The sequence below is a fragment of the Pteropus medius genome, unplaced genomic scaffold (genome assembly GCF_902729225.1).
Source record: "Pteropus medius unplaced genomic scaffold, Ma_sr-lr_union100, whole genome shotgun sequence".
NCBI classification, from domain to species: Eukaryota; Metazoa; Chordata; class Mammalia; order Chiroptera; family Pteropodidae; genus Pteropus; species Pteropus medius.
Window position 1 is genome coordinate 14,169,807 of NW_024354500.1, and position 19,154 is coordinate 14,188,960.

Sequence of the window (19,154 nt, forward strand, 5' to 3'; positions counted from 1 at the left end):
GGGATGAAAGAGGGGAAATTACGACTGACATCGCAGAAACACAAGGGATCATACAAGAATATTAAGTAAAAGTATATAACACCAAATTTAATAACCTAGAAGAAATAGACCAGTACTTAGAAAAATACAATCTTCCTAGACTAAATCAAGAACTGGAAAATCTAAATAGACTGATCAGTAGCATGGAAATTGAAACAATCATCAAAAACCTACCAAAAAGTCAAAGTCCAGGACCAGATGGCTTCATCAGCGAATTCTACCTAACATTCAAAAAAGATTTAATACCTTTTCTCCTCAAACTCTTCCAAAAAAATTGAAGAGGAGGCAATACTTTCCAATTCATTTCATGAGGCCAATATTACTTTGATATCAAAATTTAGTAAGGATAATACAAAAAAACTACAGACTAATATTTTTCATGAACACACATGCAAAAATCCTAAATAAGATACTAACAAACCGAATACAGCAACATATTCAAAAGATTATACACCACGATCAAGTGGACTTCATCCCAGGGGCACAGGGATGGCTCGACATTCGCAAATCGATTAATGTGATACATCACATAAACAAATTAAAAAATAAGAACTATATGATCATATCAATAGATGCAGAAAAAGCCTTCAACAAGATACAGCATCCATTTATGATCAAAACACTTAACAAAATCAGAATAGAAGGAAAAGTACCTTAACATAATAAAGGCCATCTATGACAAATCCTCAGCCACATTATACTTAATGGTGAAAAACTAAAAACCTTCCCTCTAAGATCAGGAACAAGGCAAGGCTGTCCACTATTGCCACTCTTATTCAATATATCATTGGAAGTCCTGGTGAGTGCAATCAGAGAAGAGAAAGATATAAAAGGCATCCAAATAGGAAACCAAGAAATCGAACTATCACTATTTGCGGATGACATGATTCTCTACATAGAAAATCCTAAAGACTCCACAACACTACTAGAAACAATAAGCAAATACAGTGAAGTATCCGGATACAAAATCAACGTTCAAAAATCAATAGCGTTCCTATACTCTTAACAACAAAGTGTCAGAAAAAGTGGAAAAAATAATGCCTTTCGCAATTGCAACAAAAAGAATAAAATAACTAGGAATAAATTTAACGAAACATGAAGGACCTATAATAATGAAAACTATAAGACCCTATTAAAAGAAATCAAAGAAGATACAAAGAAATGGAAAAATATTCCATTGGAAGAATATTCCGTTGGATTTGAAGAATCAACATAGTTAAAATGGAAAAATATTCCGTTGATTGGAAGAATCAACATAGTTAAAATGACCATATTACCTAAAGCATTACACAGATTTAATGCAATCCCCATCAAAATCCCACTGGCGTTTTTTTAAAAAATAGAACAAAAAATCATCAGATTTGTATGGAAGCACAAAAGACCCCGAATTGCCAAAGCCATCCTGAGAAAACAGAACGAGGCCGGAGGCATCACTCTGCCCGACTTCAAATTATACTACAAAGTGACAGTAATCAAAACAGCATGGTATTGGCAGCAAAACAGACACATGGACCAGTGGAACAGAATTGAGAGTCCAGAAGTAAACCCATATTTATACGGACAAATAATTTTTGACAAAAAAGCCAAAAACATACAGTGGAAAAAGAAAATCCTCTTCCATAAATGGTGCTGGGAAAACTGGAAAACCACCTGCAAAAGAATGAAACTAGACTGTTGTCTATCATCACGCACCAAAATTAACTCAAAATGGATTAAAGACCTGCATATAAGACCTGAAACAATAAAATGCATAGAAGAAAACATAGGAACTAAACTCAAAGACCTTGGATTTAAAGAGGATTTTAAGAATTTGACCTCAAAGGCAAGAGAAGTAAAAGCAAAAATAAATGAATGGGACTACATCAAACTAAAAGGGACCACATCTGCTCGGCAAAAGAAACCGTCAACAAGGTAAAGAGACAACCATCTGAATGGGAAAATATATTTGCAAGCAATGCCTCTGATAAAGAAAGGCCTAATATCCAAAATATACAAAGAACTCACACAACTCAATACTAACAAAGAAACAAACGATCCGATCAAAAAATGAGAAGTGGACCTGAACGGACACTTCTCCCTAAAGGACATAAAACAGCCAACAAATACATGAAAAGATGCTCAACATCGCTAGCTATTAGGAAAATGCAAATCAAAACCACAACGAGATACCATCTCACACCTATTAGAATTGCTATAATCAACAGGACAAGTAATATCAAACGCTGGAGAGGATGTGGAGAAAAAGGAACCCTCACACACTGCTGATGGAATTGCAAATTGGTACAGCCACTATGGAAACAGTATGGAGGTTCCTCAAAAAACTAAGAATTGATCTACCATATGATCCAGCAATCCCTCTACTGGGTATTTACCTCAAAGACTTGAAAACTCATATTCGAAAAGATATTTGCACACCAATGTTCACAGCAGCATTATTCTCAGTGGCCAGGACATGGAAGCAACCAAAGTGTCCTACAACAGATGATTGGCTGAAGAACCTATGGTACATATATACAATGGAATATTACTCAGCCATAAGAAGAGATGAAATACTGCCATTTGCAACAACATGGATGGACCTTGAGATAATCATGCCAAGCGAAATAAGCCAGACAGAAAAAGTTGAAAATCACATGATATCACTTATATGTGGGATATAAACCTAAAAGCAACAAAAGAACAGGACAAACAAACAGAGACTCAGGGACATGGACAATGGACTAGTGGTTACCAGAGGGGAGGGGGAAGGGGGAGGTGGGAGATTGAAAAGTAAATAAGTAAATAAAGGTAATAATTACTAATTTAAAATAAATAAATAAATAAGCACTGAGTTAACAACTGAAAAAAATCTAAACCCTACATGCAACTTAAAATAAATCTTATTTTAATGTAAAAAAGAAACAATTTTAAAACTGAAACTACAAATTATAGAATTAAGGGAAGTAAGAAATATTACAGGAAAACCTGGAAGTAGAAGCTAAAGTAAAACTCAGTAAAATTCAGCACTAATATTTTAATTATAAGAATACTAAAATTAAATTAGCACTTATTTAAATCCAGAAGCTAGGAAAAGAAAACCTAAAGGGAATAAAGATAAAAGCAGAAGCTTATTAGAGAGAATTAATTAATTCTATGAAAATAGAACTAATAAATAAAATCAAGACTCTTTTCTTTAAAATTAACAAAACCATGGCAAGTCTAATCAAGTAAAAGAAAAAAAAGAGGACAACAAATCTAAGTATGAGAAGAAAAAGGGAAGTGAAACAGATATAAAAATAATTTTATAAGAGAGACTATTTGGCAGTTATTTGAAAAGGTTTTTAGCAGCCACAATTTCTAGGAAAATATATTTAGTAAATAAAAGCACATTTATTCAGCAATTATTATGAGCTGGACGATGTACTATTATATTCTTTCTCACTTACACCTTGATTACTTTTAAAATAGATACTGTTTGTAAATTAATTTACAGATGAAGAATCTAGGCAAGTTGCAAAGACAGTTAATGAAGAGGCAAGATTTATTACTTGAATCCTGTCCTTGGACAACAATGTGTGCTTGTATCCGCTTGGTTACACTGCTATGGAGAAAGGATTAGCTTGGGAGTTGGAGGCATTATTACAGGCAAAATGGGTCCACGAGGCACTAATGAGGCTAACACAAAGCTCACTGAGATGATGAAATAAGGTACATGGGAAAATAGCCAATGGCAGGCCAGGAAAAAGTATATTCTAGAGTTGTACTTGGAAATGTAGTATCCACAAGTGAATAAATGGTATGAAATAAAATGTAAGAATCACAGAAGAAACAAAATGAGACTTCAAAGGTTATCAATTCTGTTATTTAAGGTGTCCAAATCAGAGCTAATTTAGTCCTAATTTTTTTTCTTTAGTTTTAAAACTCAAGAAATATCTAGGTGCATTTCTTGTAGGAGCACACTGTAAGGCATCGCCATATTAAAAGCATAACATTAAAGAACAATCTCAAACCAAAGAAGAAGGGTGAAATTAAATCCCACGATAATCTCTGCAATGGCCTATTAAGTTTTAAAACTTAAAATAACTTTCAGTTATCTGTTAAGTTTATTCAGAGAATAGAATATACCCTATTGATACAAGGTAAATGGGATGTAAATAACTTTTATAGTACCTTTGATTTGGATTTTCCATTCTCTCTTGAGGAAGACATATCTTTGATTGCTTCTGGTGGCATATAATTAACTGTACCAACCTGTTTGCCAAATCACAGAAAACACAAATCAATGAAAATACTTCATTCTGCTTTAGATTTGTAAAAACACAAATGCCAGAGTCTTGGAAACTTAGGTAATTACAGATTTCAGTAATATATCTGAAAAACTCAAACAACAGCAATATTAAGACATAAATTTCTTCATAACTCCAGCAAAATAAATTGGGCTCATAACCAGCAAAGTGGCTCCTTTCAGAACGCTGTTTTTTCTGTGGTTATGGTTGGCAACTACCGTAAAACTGTCCAGGCTAGAATTATATTAACAGAAATAAATTATGAAAGAATCGATCAATCACTCATTCCTGTGTTGGAATAGACTCACAATGCTTTTTAAAAATCAACCAGCCAACCAACAATCTACCTTTTCTCCAAATACTCCCTGAGCCCATATCTGAACTGAGATGGGATGCAAGTTTTCACAGTAGGATGATGCCAATTTTAAATGCATTATTTTATTCTAAAATTCAGCTGAGTACACTATTTATTATAGTGCTTGGAATATGAATTTTTTTTTTTCCTAAATGTAACTGATAGGAAAAGCCTTACTTCTCTGGAAGAGTGAAATAATCTTACCTCATGAACAATGCAAAACATGTAACTGCAATTCCCTCTTTGGCTGCTACTGGAAAACTCTGAGACCAAGTTTTGGGTGAATTTTAGATAATGAATGACCAAGATGATTTCCAAGATAGGTATTACCGCTTCTCTAACTCAGCTATAGAACAATCATTCAAAATTGCTGGATATATTTCTACTGGATCTTGACTATCTATACAAATTTGTATTAGTCATGGTTTTTATTTGTTTTTGTAGTTAAAGTACCCATTCTTATAAAAAAGCTTCGAGTCATTTAATGAGGTAGGTGAAGATAAAATCCCCATTAGCAAAATAATACTTCACAGGTTAAAAGAAATTAAATTCTACTGTGTGGTAAGCAACCATTCATTAAGTCTCACCTGAGAGTCTTTAACAATACTTGTTGTATCTGGTTGCATTTGGTTTGCGATACCAAAATCAATTAGCTTTAGCATTCCATCAACTATCAGAAAGTTAGCAGGTTTCAGATCACTGTGAACAATGCCTTCAAAATAAAAATCCATTATAATGTTAGACAATGTAAAACATTGTAAGTACAAAAAAATTCACAATCTACTGGCCAAACGGATTCCTTTAATTAGTCAATCAAATTAAATATTCATTTTTAATACAGTCTACAAACATATAGCACCTGCTATGTGCCAGGCACTATTCTAAGTTTGTTGCTTGTATTGAATCATTTAAACCTTATACCAATGTTAGGGTAAGTACTATTATCCCCATTTTTAGGTGAGGTACTAAGGCAAAGATTTTAAGTCATTTTTTCAGTGTCACAGGGCCTAGGTGACAGTGCCATGAGATGAACCCAAGCAGCTGGCTTCAGAGTTTATACTTAACCACTGTAATTCGCCACCCATTAGAGAGCATTGTAAATTATACTGTCAGATGGTGAGCCCCTCATGTTCCTGACACCTCCATCCCTATAGCCTTATCTTCATCACTGGTGAATTCTTTTAACTTATAGGAAGGGAGACATGAGGAGACAAATTACGATTATCCAGGTTAATAGTTATTAAAAAGGATAAAACAAAGGTAGAGAAGCCTAAAAAGAACCAAGTCCAAGTAAAGTAAAAAACCAAGCCAAAAGGTAAGGCTAACAGTTAAAAAATAAATAAATAAAAATAAAAACCAACTCTCACACAAGGCACTTGATATAAAAAAACTAGAATGAGTGAAATATCTTAGATTTTTAGGATGCCTGAACCCCAAAGTCTCAGATCTGCTATAATCCAAGTATTCGAAGATTTAGGATTATGACTGCATTAATATTGATAAAGATACATTTTGTATTTACGGATGTGGAACTTGTGTTCATGCTCTATCTTCTCTGGTTAACAGTGCTTTAAAGAAATGATTTTGTCTCTTCATCTTTAAAAAAATTTTCAAATATTTAGTTTATTTAGTCTAAAGGTGACAATAACCAATATCTTAAAATTGTAGGTATATTTCTCTAAGATGACACTATTAATGAATATTTTAACTTTACATAATAGAGATTTTAAAATACCATGTTGATGAATTGTGTAAACTGCCTCCAACATATTTTTCCAGTAACTCTTGCGTTCCCATGGATTAACGGATTTTTTCTTTTTAAGCCAACTATTAAGATCAATATTTCCACACTCCATTACCATGTAGATGTACTGGTCTGTGATTTCACTACCATTAAAAACAAATAAAAACAACAAAACAATAAATGGTTAGGTTATACTATTAAGACTTATTAGGTATTTATCAGAAGAATTATACCTCCAAAAGTTTTCTTTTAAATTTAAAAAAAAAAAGTCTTACTAATCATAAAGTCGAATGATCTTATCACTGTGTTGTTGTAGTTTATTCAAATAAGCGATTTCATTCCTGTAACTATCAATTGTTTGATTATCTGCTTCTTCTAAGTTCACATACTTTATAGCAAGTATCTGTTTCTTTTCATTCAATACCTGAAATACCTATATAGTAGAACAAAGGGAAAAGTTTAGAATTGTATTAACACAATACTAAATTTATTAAGACAGGTTAAGGAATACTGATATGAATAATTAAAAATGTCTGGGCTTATTTTGAGTATAGAAGAAAAAAACATTTTAGGAGAGTAAGTAGTACATTCTCAGCTACCTATGACAATGGGCTTTCAGTAACTCAAAGGCATAAACCCTAAAAAGTCTCTATATCAATATATGAGAAAGATAATATAAATTTCATATATGTTCTGCTGGGAAATTACCTAAAGAAAAAGACAAAGACATTCTAACTAGGGAAATAGCCTAAAGAAAAAGACATTCAGAAATCTTAAGGAAGACTAAAGGCTGTAATAAACAGTCAATTTATTTCAGTTAGTGTTTTTCCCATTGTGCCTGGAGTTGACAATTTCATTCATGTGGTAAACAGAGAATACTTAAAAATATGTACTAATTGTAAGCTATCAGTATACTTAGTTGTGAAAAGTAGATTAGGTCTAATTTTCAACGTCAATTTTATAGGAACCAGTTCCTGTAAGCACGTCGTCAGATCTCTAAGATCCAGGTCAAATTACTGCAGCTATAATGACAGCCAACTTCTAAGCAATACTAATAATGGAGATTATACATTTTGAAAAGTATAAGACACTGCTAATGTGTCTAATCTTCAGCAAAAAAGCAAAAGGGATGGGGCAAGAATTCAAACACAAAATGCCAGTGTAAGCAAGGAAAATTAGACTCATTTATCTCTTTAACATGTTGAAGTAAACATCATTTATTTAAAAGTCATTTAACCTTGACAACCCGGCAGATGCTGGCAAAAAATGAGAAAAATGCTAGTATATATCAGGTTCATGCACTGCAACTGCACTAATAAGGAGAACCTATTAGGTTGTCAAGTACAGCTTAGTTACTTTAAAAATTTTAAACACAAAACAAAGTATTACTAGGTTTATTTACACACATAGCAAATTAAAGGGGGGAGGGGCATAAAACAATGATAGGTCAAGAGTCAGTGGAAAATAGCAAGGAAATAGATAAAAATAATTTTAAAATAGCATTTTGTATAAGGTAAACAGCCTTACAAATCTCAAAGAATTGAGATATCTACCATTCTGTTTTAACACAATAAATATGTCGTTAGTACCTACCATACAGGTTTGGAAGGATGACTGAGATGATGTGTTCGGAGTGTAGCAAATGTTAGCTACCACCATTAAAGACAATTAGGACAGAATAAAGTGGACATTTAAAAACAGATTTAAGTTGTCAGGTATATCAGAAAGATCTGCAGGATATTAAAACTATATAATAAGATATCAAAAAATTTGAACAAATGAAAACTTTTAAATCAACTTTTTGCATTTGTATGCTTTTACTCTCCTATTACCTCTGCTCTGACAAAACTCTTGTTATAATAACTATGAGGTAGATTAGGTAGCCCTTATTTCCATTTCACACAGAAAGTGTCAGTTATAATTTGTCAGTTTTTATGAGAAGTTAATAAAAGAACTACTAAGGCCAGTGGCTTGGCCATCCTATGAATGCCCCATGACCTTTCTAAATGCTCTTAACACAGCGTAAGTTGGTCACTGCCTACTCTCTAGAAAGAAAATAAACAGTGTTAGTTCCATAAAGTATGTTTTTTTCCCCCAAGGCATGTTGATTTTTCCAACTCCATCATAACTGAATTAAATAACAATAATTTAATCACATTAAGACAGTATGAGCTGGTCATGGCTTTATTGCTTGGCCCTTGACTTAAATAAGATTATGCTCTTATAAATCTTTATTATACTCCAAAGAAAAAATGTCTAAACACTGTTAAAATTATTCTACATTCTCTGAAGATAAGCCACTAAATAAATACCTTTCCTTGACACTATTAAAATATAGCTAAATAACTAATAATAAATATTAACCAAAGAATTTCTATTAAAGCAACTAAATCAGGTAATTCAAATATATTGATAAAAATCAGTTGCATTATCCCTTTATCGCCATGCCTAAAATTTGAGGCAAAGGAAAGAATAAAGGAAATGCATACAGAAAAGAAACTAATATTATTGAAAACTTGCTATTTATGGTATTGTACGTACCTTATTCATAATTAGTTAACAAGATAGTCTTAGCTGGCTTAGAAAATTAACAGTAAAATTTAAAATAAACCTAACAGGCTTCATTTCATATCTCATCCTTAACTTATAACAGCAAAAGAGCTGAGGAGAAACAGTTCATTCATTCAACAAATACTTTAGTCTCCCTTATGTTTTAGACACTAGTACAGATAACAGAACAAATATCACTGAGCAAATCAGACAAACATCCATATGATGATGGAACCTGTATTCAATCGAGGGGGATACAAGCAACCAACCAAGTAAGTAAATTACAGAGCACGTTAGAAGATGAGCTACAGAGAAAAAGCAGGAGAGGAGAATGGAGCTCATGAGTGATGGGAAGTGGGAGATACGGTTTTAAAGAGAGTGAGGAAGGACTGATTGAGAAGACACTTGAGCAAATACATGAGGATATGTGGAGGAAAACTGACTAATGTTAAAATAGACCAGGAGAATAAGGACTAAGTCAATGAGACTGGTTAAAAGGCTATTGTAATAATCCAGATGAAAAGATGGTAGTTGCCTGGGCCAAAGTCATAATAGTGGAGGTGGTAAGAAATAGTCAGATTCTGGATATACTTTGAGGTAGAACCAACAAGATTTGCTGATTGGCTGGATATATGTGTGAGAATAAGTAGACTCAATGATGACTACAGGTTTTTGGCCCAGCAATTGGAAGAATGAAGTTGCAGTTTACTAAAATGGGAAAGCCTATGGAGCGAGAGTTATCTTTGGAACATATTAAGATTTAAATATCTAGCAGACGCCTGAGAAGAGATGCTGAGCAGTCAAAGTGGACATACGAGTGTCTGAAATTCAAGGGAAAGGTGTGAGCTGGAAATATGTCTAGGAATTGTCAGCATATATCTAGTATCTAAAACCATGAGTTGAATAAGAACACTAAGAGAACGAGTTAAGAGAGAGAAGAAAAGAGCTCAAGGACTGAGCTGAGGCACTGCACCATTGAGATCAGGGACATGAGGAAGACTGAAAAGAACAATTAGTTGCAGAGGAGGAAAACTGAGACATGTTACGTGGAAAAAGAAAGTTTCCGTGAGAAAAGAATAATCAACTATCCCGAATGCCAAGTAACCCAAAATCAAAGCTAAGAATCAGATTTGGCAAAAATGTGGAGCTTATTAGTAATCTTGATAATTATTTTAGTGAGTGATGAAGGTAAAAAATCTGACAAGTGGATTTAAGTGAAGATAATGAGAAGAACTGATGATAGTAAGTTTAGAGAACTCTTTTGAGATGCCTTTCACTCACAGAACCATATAAAATCAGAACTCATATAAATTTAGGAAACGATCTATTCTAATTCCAGAAATTCATGTTACTAAACTGTTTTTGAAATGAAAAACTCAAAACATAATCCGTTAGTCAAAAAACTTGATTAGTCATATTAAACAACCTAAGTATATTATTTATATCATGATCCTGACTTTCAGAAAGATTTTTTTGTGATAATAACATAGCTGTCATTTGCCACCCTTAAGTTAATGTTAATGTTATTTAGAGAAGAAATTAGGAAAAAGGACATTAAGAGGGAAGAACAGGGAATTGGAATTAAGAGATGGGCCTAAGAGATACGTCATTATCGGGGAGAGTAAATGGAGCAGGGGCTGAGAAGGATTTTTTTGGTTGAAGGGCAATATAGCTCCCTAAAAGTTAAGAAAGAGACCAAAAAGGTAAAAAGACAAAGAAAGTTAAGTTTAAGATATTTTCATTTGTTTCTTAAATATTTAAGATACTTACCTTACTTGAACCTCCACTTCCTATCTGCTTCAAAATGGAATAAATTCTTCCTTTCACTGAAATGCATTCGTTTGAAGAGGATGCTGAAATCTAAATAATTAAGACAAAAAAGATTCAAAGGGTCAAATAATATGCCTGAGAAACTAGCTTACATTTAATATCATGAAATACTTCCAACTTTGAAATCATCTTAAATTTTAGTTAGATATTAGTCACAATTATTTTAAAAAGGGAATTTACATACTTTAGTCAAAGAAATAAACTTATTAAATTAATATACAGACAAACATCTAAGGTCTTCCCCTCTAACTTGCCTTTACTTAACCTAAATACATAAATAGAAGAATTGGGGCTGGGGGGTTAATATCCAACATATGAATTCTTAAGCTATCACTTTTCATCTTTATCTTTTTCTTACACAAACCTCTTTACTTGCATATTTACATATATATAACACACAAATTTTCTCATTTAACATTACATTATAGAAAAACAGTGAGCTAAGGTTCTAAGAGCTCCAGAGTCAACCCGACAAATGCAAATTTCAGCCATGCTCCCTTTTTGCTGGGTGATGTTCAACAAGTTACTTAATTTGAACCATAGCATTTCCTCAGCAGACTTTCAACTGATCTACTATATGTTCCCTTTCTTCCCTTCCCTTATGCTAGAGCTCTCTGTGGACCTATAAAAGCTTTGAACAGATGGAATGGAATGAGAGGACTTATTCTGAGCTGACAAGGAAGGTGAAAACACAAAGAGCACCTGATTAGCCTGATTAACCAAGTTGAAACAAGATCTGAATAAATCTCAGTTAGTTCTATTTTTTTTAATTGTGGTAAAATATATATAACATGAAATTTACCATTTTAACCATGTTTAAGTATACAATGCAGTGGCATCAAGTACGTTCACATTGTTGTGTAACCATTACCACCATCCATCTCCAGAACTTTTCATTATCTTATATTGAAACTATATCTAGTAATATTAACTCCCCATTCCTCCCTTCCTCTAGCCCCTGGTAACCACTGTTCTACTTTCTGTTATCTAACTTTCTTATCTCTTGATTTGTATAATTAATTACTTATGGGTTATTTTTTTCTTGCTGTTTTGTTATTTAAATAATAATTGCTGCTATTTTAATTATTTACTAAGTACCAGGTTCTGTTTTAAGATACATATATGTGTGTGTGTAACCTATGTTTATATATCATACAGCTGGTAAGGAGTGAGGCCAAGATTCATGGCCAGGCACCTCTCTTCAAAGCCCATCTTTTCTATCAGTATTAAGCTGTCTCTCAGATAGTTATTAGAAACTAATTTTAGTATTTATGTCAGGAGACCGTCTAAATTAACTTTTCTACAGATGGCAATGCAATCGCCTCACCAGTAAAAAAAATTCGTTTATAATTTTTAAGTTTTATAATATATTCTAGTAACATCTCATCTTGCTATTCTGATTTTTTTAAAAAATTTACCTGTTTATTCAGCAGCCAATGAAATGAGGCTGCTCATTAACAGCTGGCTTAATTAGTTAAATGAAATAAAAAGTAACTTTGATTACAAAAGAAGTTGTATCTAGCTATTCAAACTGGGTCCTCTGGCCCAGTTATTGAAAAAAACTTCATTAGCTTCTTTAATAACTAACCTCTCAAAGTCAAGAGGTACTCTTATCAGAAAAGAGTTTTGCTTAATGGAACTAAGAATTGACAAGTTCTTAAGACTTTTCCTAACAACTAGATACTGTAATAATAAAGCCTTTGAAATTGATCGTACTTTAACATGTACTATCATAGATAAAGCTTATCAAACCTGTAAATTTTGAAGTGGAGTAACAGGTATTTGCTGCTGTTGCTGCTGGAAATAGGCAGGTTGGTTATAAGGTGTTGACAACTGACAAGCAGGTGGAAAGTCATTCTTTACAACTGGAGTTCTAAAACTAGGAAAGATAGTTTTTTAATTTAAAACATTAAACAATTTAAAAACAAGAGTCTAAGTTAGTTTTTGTGTGATTTTAAAAGATGAACATAAACTTAAATCTGTCACGTTAAACAGAACCCAAGCCAGTTTTCATAATACAGCTGAATTATTTATCCTAGATACACCAACACAAGAAATTTGTTTTGGGGAAATTCTTTCTGAAAGTAATTTTTGTTCCCAGACCCCCCACCCCCTCAAAAAAAGATCCTTATTTAAAAAAAATCAGATGGCATTTGAAATATGTAGTTGGGGTTATTTTATAAGAACTTATCCAAGGCAAAGATCAGCCCTATGGCTGATCACAGGTTTTAAGAGTGCTTTCTAACAATAATGTTCTACAGCAGCCTGCCAGAGATATCTGAACGCCAAATTACATCAGGGAACTTAGTCTTTGAGCTAAATGCCGTTCAGTTCACATTTATGCTTTTGCTTGTCTTATTTACTATTGTCTCCTCAGTACCTAGAATGGTGCTTGGCACAAAGTAGTTCTATAAATATTTGTTGACAAAAAGTACGCTAATTTCACAAGAAATAACTGCATTATTATTGTAGTTAGCAATCATTCTTTAAAACATTCTAAGTATAATAAAATGAGGTAATATATAGTAGGTAGGAGACTAGGTTATAAAATTTCTAAGACCATTTCTAATTAACATCAAAGATTACGTTATGAAAATGAAAAGCAAAAGGCATCATGGATTTAAGTTATCCTCTAAGATGTTAAAAAATATATTAAAATATAGCCACTAGTTAAAGAATATGATGTGTCACATCCATTATTTCCTTTCTTTGAATATCATTACTTTACATTTGCACCATCCCTTGTTTCCTATTAGCACCAACCATCCAATTCCTTTACTCATCCCTCATTCCCATCCATTCATCTTATACCTCTGAACATCCCCAGAACTATCACCTGTAAACAATCTCTCAGAAACTATCATATTTCAATTAATACCTCATTTGCTATAAAACGTATCTACCCTTTAGCTCTAAGAATGTAACCTTAAAATCTCTCCCAATTACAGAGAAGTATCAAAGTTGCAATGCATGATTATCAAGAAGTTTTGCATACTTAGAGTATTGAGGTTGTAGGTACTGATTACAATATAACAGAGACTTTCACAACAATCCTTAAAAATATATTGTAGCCACCTTCTGCTCCCCTTTTACAGATGAAAAAAAAATGACACTGAGAAAAATAGTATGAATTCGAAAAACTTTTAAAGGATTCAACTCGAGATCTATTTGGCCCCAAAGCTCATGTTATTTCTATAACACAAAGTTAAGAGCCATAAGTAATTACCAGCTCATGTAATCTTCCAAGGCTCTGCTGCTGGGTGTCTTACAAACGGATTTTTGGTCAGTCCTTTTAGGTATTGATATTGGCGGTGACTGCTTGGAAACTAAAGAAGCAGGTTGATCAAAAGTGTTTTGTTTCTGCTAAAACAAAACAAAAATATCACTTCTAAAACAAATAATAAAAATATGAAATACAAAGCATGCTAAAATAAGTAGACATATGTATTCCAGACTTTCAATAACTTTTTGATGTTGCTCTTTCTAAATTCTAAAGCCTGTTATATTCTGCTCAAAGGGATTACAAGTAGAGGGAAAGCACACAGTATTGTTTAACAAAACAGGATCTAATGTCCTGCCCTTCAGGTCTATTGTAACCAGTATTGAATTTTTATAAACTAAATAAATACCCTGTGCTTCTAAAAACTAGTCTTTGAACAATAAAATCACATTCTCCACTTATATGTTTATGGGGAAAATGGCCAAATATTAATTAGTTAGCATAATTTGAAATAGCAAATACCTACCTAGTGTTCTTCATAAGAGACATAATGTTTGTAGAATTTATCTCATAAAAATTCCAAAGCACTGATGAACATCCTCCACAGGAAGGATAGGTAAATTACAAAGTGCAGGCTGAATCTGGCCTGCCACCAGTTTTTGTAAATAAAATTTTACTGGGACACAGCTATGCTCATTTGTTTACATACTGTCATATGGCTGTTTTCATGCTATAATGGCAGAGCTGAGTAACTGCAACAGTGACCATCTGGTCTGTAAAGCCTACTAACCTTTTACAGAAGACTTTGCCAACGCCTGTTCTACAGCCTCTCAACCAAATACAGAACCAAATTTTGTCTGAATGGTATTAGTAACTGAGCACTCACTACTGTCTAAGGAGGTTCATTTCAACTTCGGTACAGCTTTAGTTATCAGAAAGGATTCGTAGATGTTTAGATTAAGTCAGTTTCTCTATTATAATTTTAACCCCCTGGTCCATGTTATGCTCTTGAGAACCACAATGGATAAATCCCTTCTACTTCTTACATTTTTGTCCTTCAAGTTTTTGAAGATAGCTAGCATGACTGCTATTGTCTCTTTTCCTGGATAAATTTTCTATTTAATTTAAGATTTCCTCATCTATATTTGGTCAGAATGGTATTGAGAAACTGTCGTAGTAAGATTATTCAGCAAGGAAAGTGGAAATATTGTAGTCATAGAGTGAGATGTTTGCATTTGAGATTCCAAAGATCAGAATTAAGGATATAGGAATGGGCAGCTAGTTGAAATTAAGGAAATGGTTATGAAGGAGAAAGAAGTTATGAATTTGGAGGCTAGGTGTAGGACTAGCAATACATAGGGGTATAGCAGCCATGAAAAAAAGATGATAGCTGTTGGTTTGAAGTAAATTGAAGTGATTCAGAGCCTAATAGTATCTTGAAGGAATGATGGGGAGTCATTAGATGTTTAGAGATGATAGCAATGAGCAAGAAACAGGATGGTATATTCAGAAGGCAGAAGCTTCAAAAAGGCAGGGCTTTTGCAAGAGAAGAAATGGTCTGGACATGACAACAAGAAGCATAGCTGTAATGCAAGCGAGATGTGAGACAAAAACAACCTCCACTTGAGAGGGCTGCTGGAGAGAGCAACTCCAAGAAACTGCCTAATCTCTTTTTCTTTTTCTCCCAAGTATACTATTCAATGGTTTTTGGTATATTCACAAGGGTGTGTGATCATCACTATTTAATTACAGACTATTTTCATCACCCTAAGGAGAAACTCCACATCTGTTTCCACTCACCTCCATTCTCCACTCTTCCCAGTCTTAGTGGCAACCACTAATCTTTCTCTCTACGGATTTGCCTATTTTGGACATTTCTTATAAATAGAATCACATAATATATGGCCTTTTGTGATAGGCCCCATATTGTTTTCAAGATTTATCTATCTTATATAGCACTTATCAGTACTTTACTATGTTTTATTGTTGAATAATAAAATAATAAAATTAAAAGGACCACATTTTGTTTAACTAACTGATGGATATTTGGGTTATTTCCACTTTTTGGCAATTATGAATAGCTGCTATGACCATTTTTATGCAAGCTTTTCTGTGGATAAATGTTTTCAGTTTTCTATATACCTAGGAATTGCTGGAGCATATGGTGACTCTGTTTAACCTTTTGAGGAACTGCCATTCCATTTTCTACATATCTTACACCATTTTACATTCTCATCACCAGTGTGTAAGGGTTTCATTTCTTTACCAACACACTGTCTCTTTTTAATCACAGCTGTCTTAGTGGATATGGAGTAGTATCTCACCGTAGTTTTGAGTTACATTTCCCTAATGACAAATAAATGGTTTTAAATTCCCTTACCATGTTACTGAATTACAAGTTTCAAAAGGAAAAAAGAGATGCTGTTTAATATGATCCATGATTCAACATGTCAGGATTCATCTCCTTTAATATTTGTTATCTACTTCATTACTTAGAACGGTGGTTCCCAAAGAGTAATCCAGGTAAAGCAAAGAAAGGGTGGTCTCCAAAACCTTTTTAGGAGATCTGAGGGGTTAAAACTATTTTCTTAGTCATACTAAGGCATTATTTGTCTTTTTCACTTTCATTGTTTTTTGAGTATATACTGAAGTTTTCTGAGGCTACAAGGTATATGATAATAAAACAGACTGAATGCAAAAGCAGGTACAAGAAATAGTCTTCTGGTAAGCCAACCATTAAATAAATTGTACAACAATGCCACTCTCCTCTCACTACAATTATCTTGTTTTGAAAAATACTTATTTTTCAGAGAGAATGTAACTGAGCATAATAAAGGTCATATATGACAAGCCCAGATAACATCATACTCAATGGTGAAAAGCTGAAAGCTTTTCCTCTGAGATCAGTAATAAGATAAGAATGCCCACTCTTGCCACGTACATTCAACATAGTATTGGAAGTCCCAGCCAGAGCAATTAGGTAAGAAATAAAGGCATTCAAATTGGAAAGAAAAAAGTAAAACTGTCCCTATTTGCAGATGACAGAATATTATATATAGAAAATCCTAAAGACTACACCAAAAGACTGTTAGAACTAACAAATTCAGTAAAGTTACAAGATACGAAATCGACATGCAAAAATCTGTTGCATTTCTACATATTAATAATGAACTACCAAAAATTCACAAAACAATTCCATTCATGATTACATCAAAAAGAATAAAATACTTAGAAATAAATTTAACCAAGGAAGTGAAAAACCTGTACACTGAAAACTGTAGACATTTATGAGAAAAATTAAAGATGATGTAAATAAATAGAAAGATATTCCATTCTCATTGATTGGAAATATAAATATTGTTAAAATGTCCATAATACCCAAAGCAATCTACACATTCAATGCAATCCCTATCAACATTCCAATGGCAATGGTATTTTTCACAAAAATATAACAATCCTAAAATTTGTATAAAACTACAAAAGACCTTGAATAGCCAAAACAATCTTAGGAAAGAAGAACAAAGCCTAAAGTATCACTTCCCTGATTTCAAACTATTTTATAAAGCTATAATAATCAAAACAGCATGGTACTGGCATTAAAACAGACACATAGATCAAGGGAACACAATAGAGAGTACAGAAATAAACCCACAAATACAAGGTCAAGTAATTTATGACAAAGGAGACAATAATAAGCAATAGGGAAAAGAGTATCTCTTCAATAAATGGTGCTGGAAAAATTGGAGAACCACATGCAAAAGAATGAAACTAGACCACTATCTTATACCATGCAAAAAATTAACTCAAAATAGATCAAAGACGCATGTAAGACCTGAAATCATAAAACTCCTAGAAGAAAACATAGGTGGTAAGGTCCTTAATGTAGGTCTTGATGATGATTTTTTGGATCTGACACCAAAAGCAAAGACAAGAAAAACAATAAACAAGTGGGACTACCTCAAAGTAAAAAGCTTATGCATAGCAAAGAAAACCATCAATAAAATGAAAAGGTAACCTATTGAATGGGAGAAAATATTTGCAAATTATGTATCTGATAAGGAGTTAATATCCAAAAATATATTAAAAATTCACATAACTCAATAGCAAAAACAACAATAAGAAAAAAAATCTGAATAAACAATGGGCAGAAAATCTGAACAGACATTTTTCCAAAGAAGACATACAGATAGATATATGAAAAGATGCTTAACATCACTAATCATTATGGAAAAGCCAATCAAACCACAATGAGATATCATCTCACACCTGTTAGAATAACTATTCTCAAAAAGACAAGAAATAACAAATGCTGGCAAAGATATGGAGAAAAGGGAACACTTGTGATGCAGTCACTATAAAAACAGTATAGATGTTCTTCAAAAAATTAAAAACAGAATTACCATATGACACAGCACTTCCACTTCAGGGTACTTATCAGAAGAAAATGAAAATACTAACTCAAAAGATATATACACCTTCCCTCAAGTTAACTGCAGCATTATTTATAATAGTCAAGATATGGAGACAACCTAAGTATCTAGTGATGGATGAATGAAGAAAATGTGATGTGATACACACACACAGGAGTATTATTCAGCCTAAAGAATGAAATCTTGCCCTTTGCAAAAACATGAATGGGCCCTGGGAGCATTATGCTAAGTGAAACACCCAGACAGAGAAAGATAAATACTGCATAGTATCACTTGTATGTAAAATCATTAAAAAAAGCTTACAGATTGTTGTTTGCCAGAGGTGGGATGGGGCCTTGAGGAGGTGGGGATGGGCACACAGGCCATGGTCAGAAGGGTGAAGGTAGTCAAAAGATACAAACTTCCAGGTATAAAATAAGTCATGGGGATGTAATGTACAGCATGGTGACTATAGTAAATAACATTGTATTGCATATTTGAGAAAATTATTAAGAGAGTAGATCTTAAAGTTCTTATCACAAGACAAAAAAAATGTGTAGCTAAGTATGGTGACAGATGTTAACTAGATTTATTGTGGTGATCATTTCACGATATATACAAATACCAAAACATTATGTTGTACACCTGAAACTAACGTTTTATGTCAATTATACTTCAATAAAAGAAAATACTTATTTTTCATAGAAGTGTATCTATGTTCACGTGTAATGGATTGTTTTTA

At 33.0% G+C, this 19,154-nt stretch overlaps 1 protein-coding gene across 7 annotated transcripts in view; it reads right to left on the reverse strand.

The window, feature by feature from the left end:
- The window catches only part of TTK (TTK protein kinase), a 41,538-nt gene that overhangs the window by 7,367 nt on the left and 15,017 nt on the right, over positions 1-19,154 (reverse strand). For 4 of the 7 annotated variants that reach the window (XM_039852914.1, XM_039852913.1, XM_039852909.1 and 1 more), the window contains 7 exons: positions 14,010-14,146; positions 12,536-12,662; positions 10,724-10,813; positions 6,679-6,836; positions 6,395-6,546; positions 5,247-5,371; positions 4,189-4,269 (listed from right to left, as the gene is read on the reverse strand). In XM_039852914.1, coding sequence (XP_039708848.1) covers positions 4,189-4,269; positions 5,247-5,371; positions 6,395-6,546; positions 6,679-6,836; positions 10,724-10,813; positions 12,536-12,662; positions 14,010-14,146 — 870 coding nt within the window. The remainder of the gene's footprint in view (positions 1-4,188; positions 4,270-5,246; positions 5,372-6,394; positions 6,547-6,678; positions 6,837-10,723; positions 10,814-12,535; positions 12,663-14,009; positions 14,147-19,154) is intronic. The other 3 variants (XM_039852915.1, XM_039852912.1, XM_039852910.1) reach the window with 1 other exon arrangement.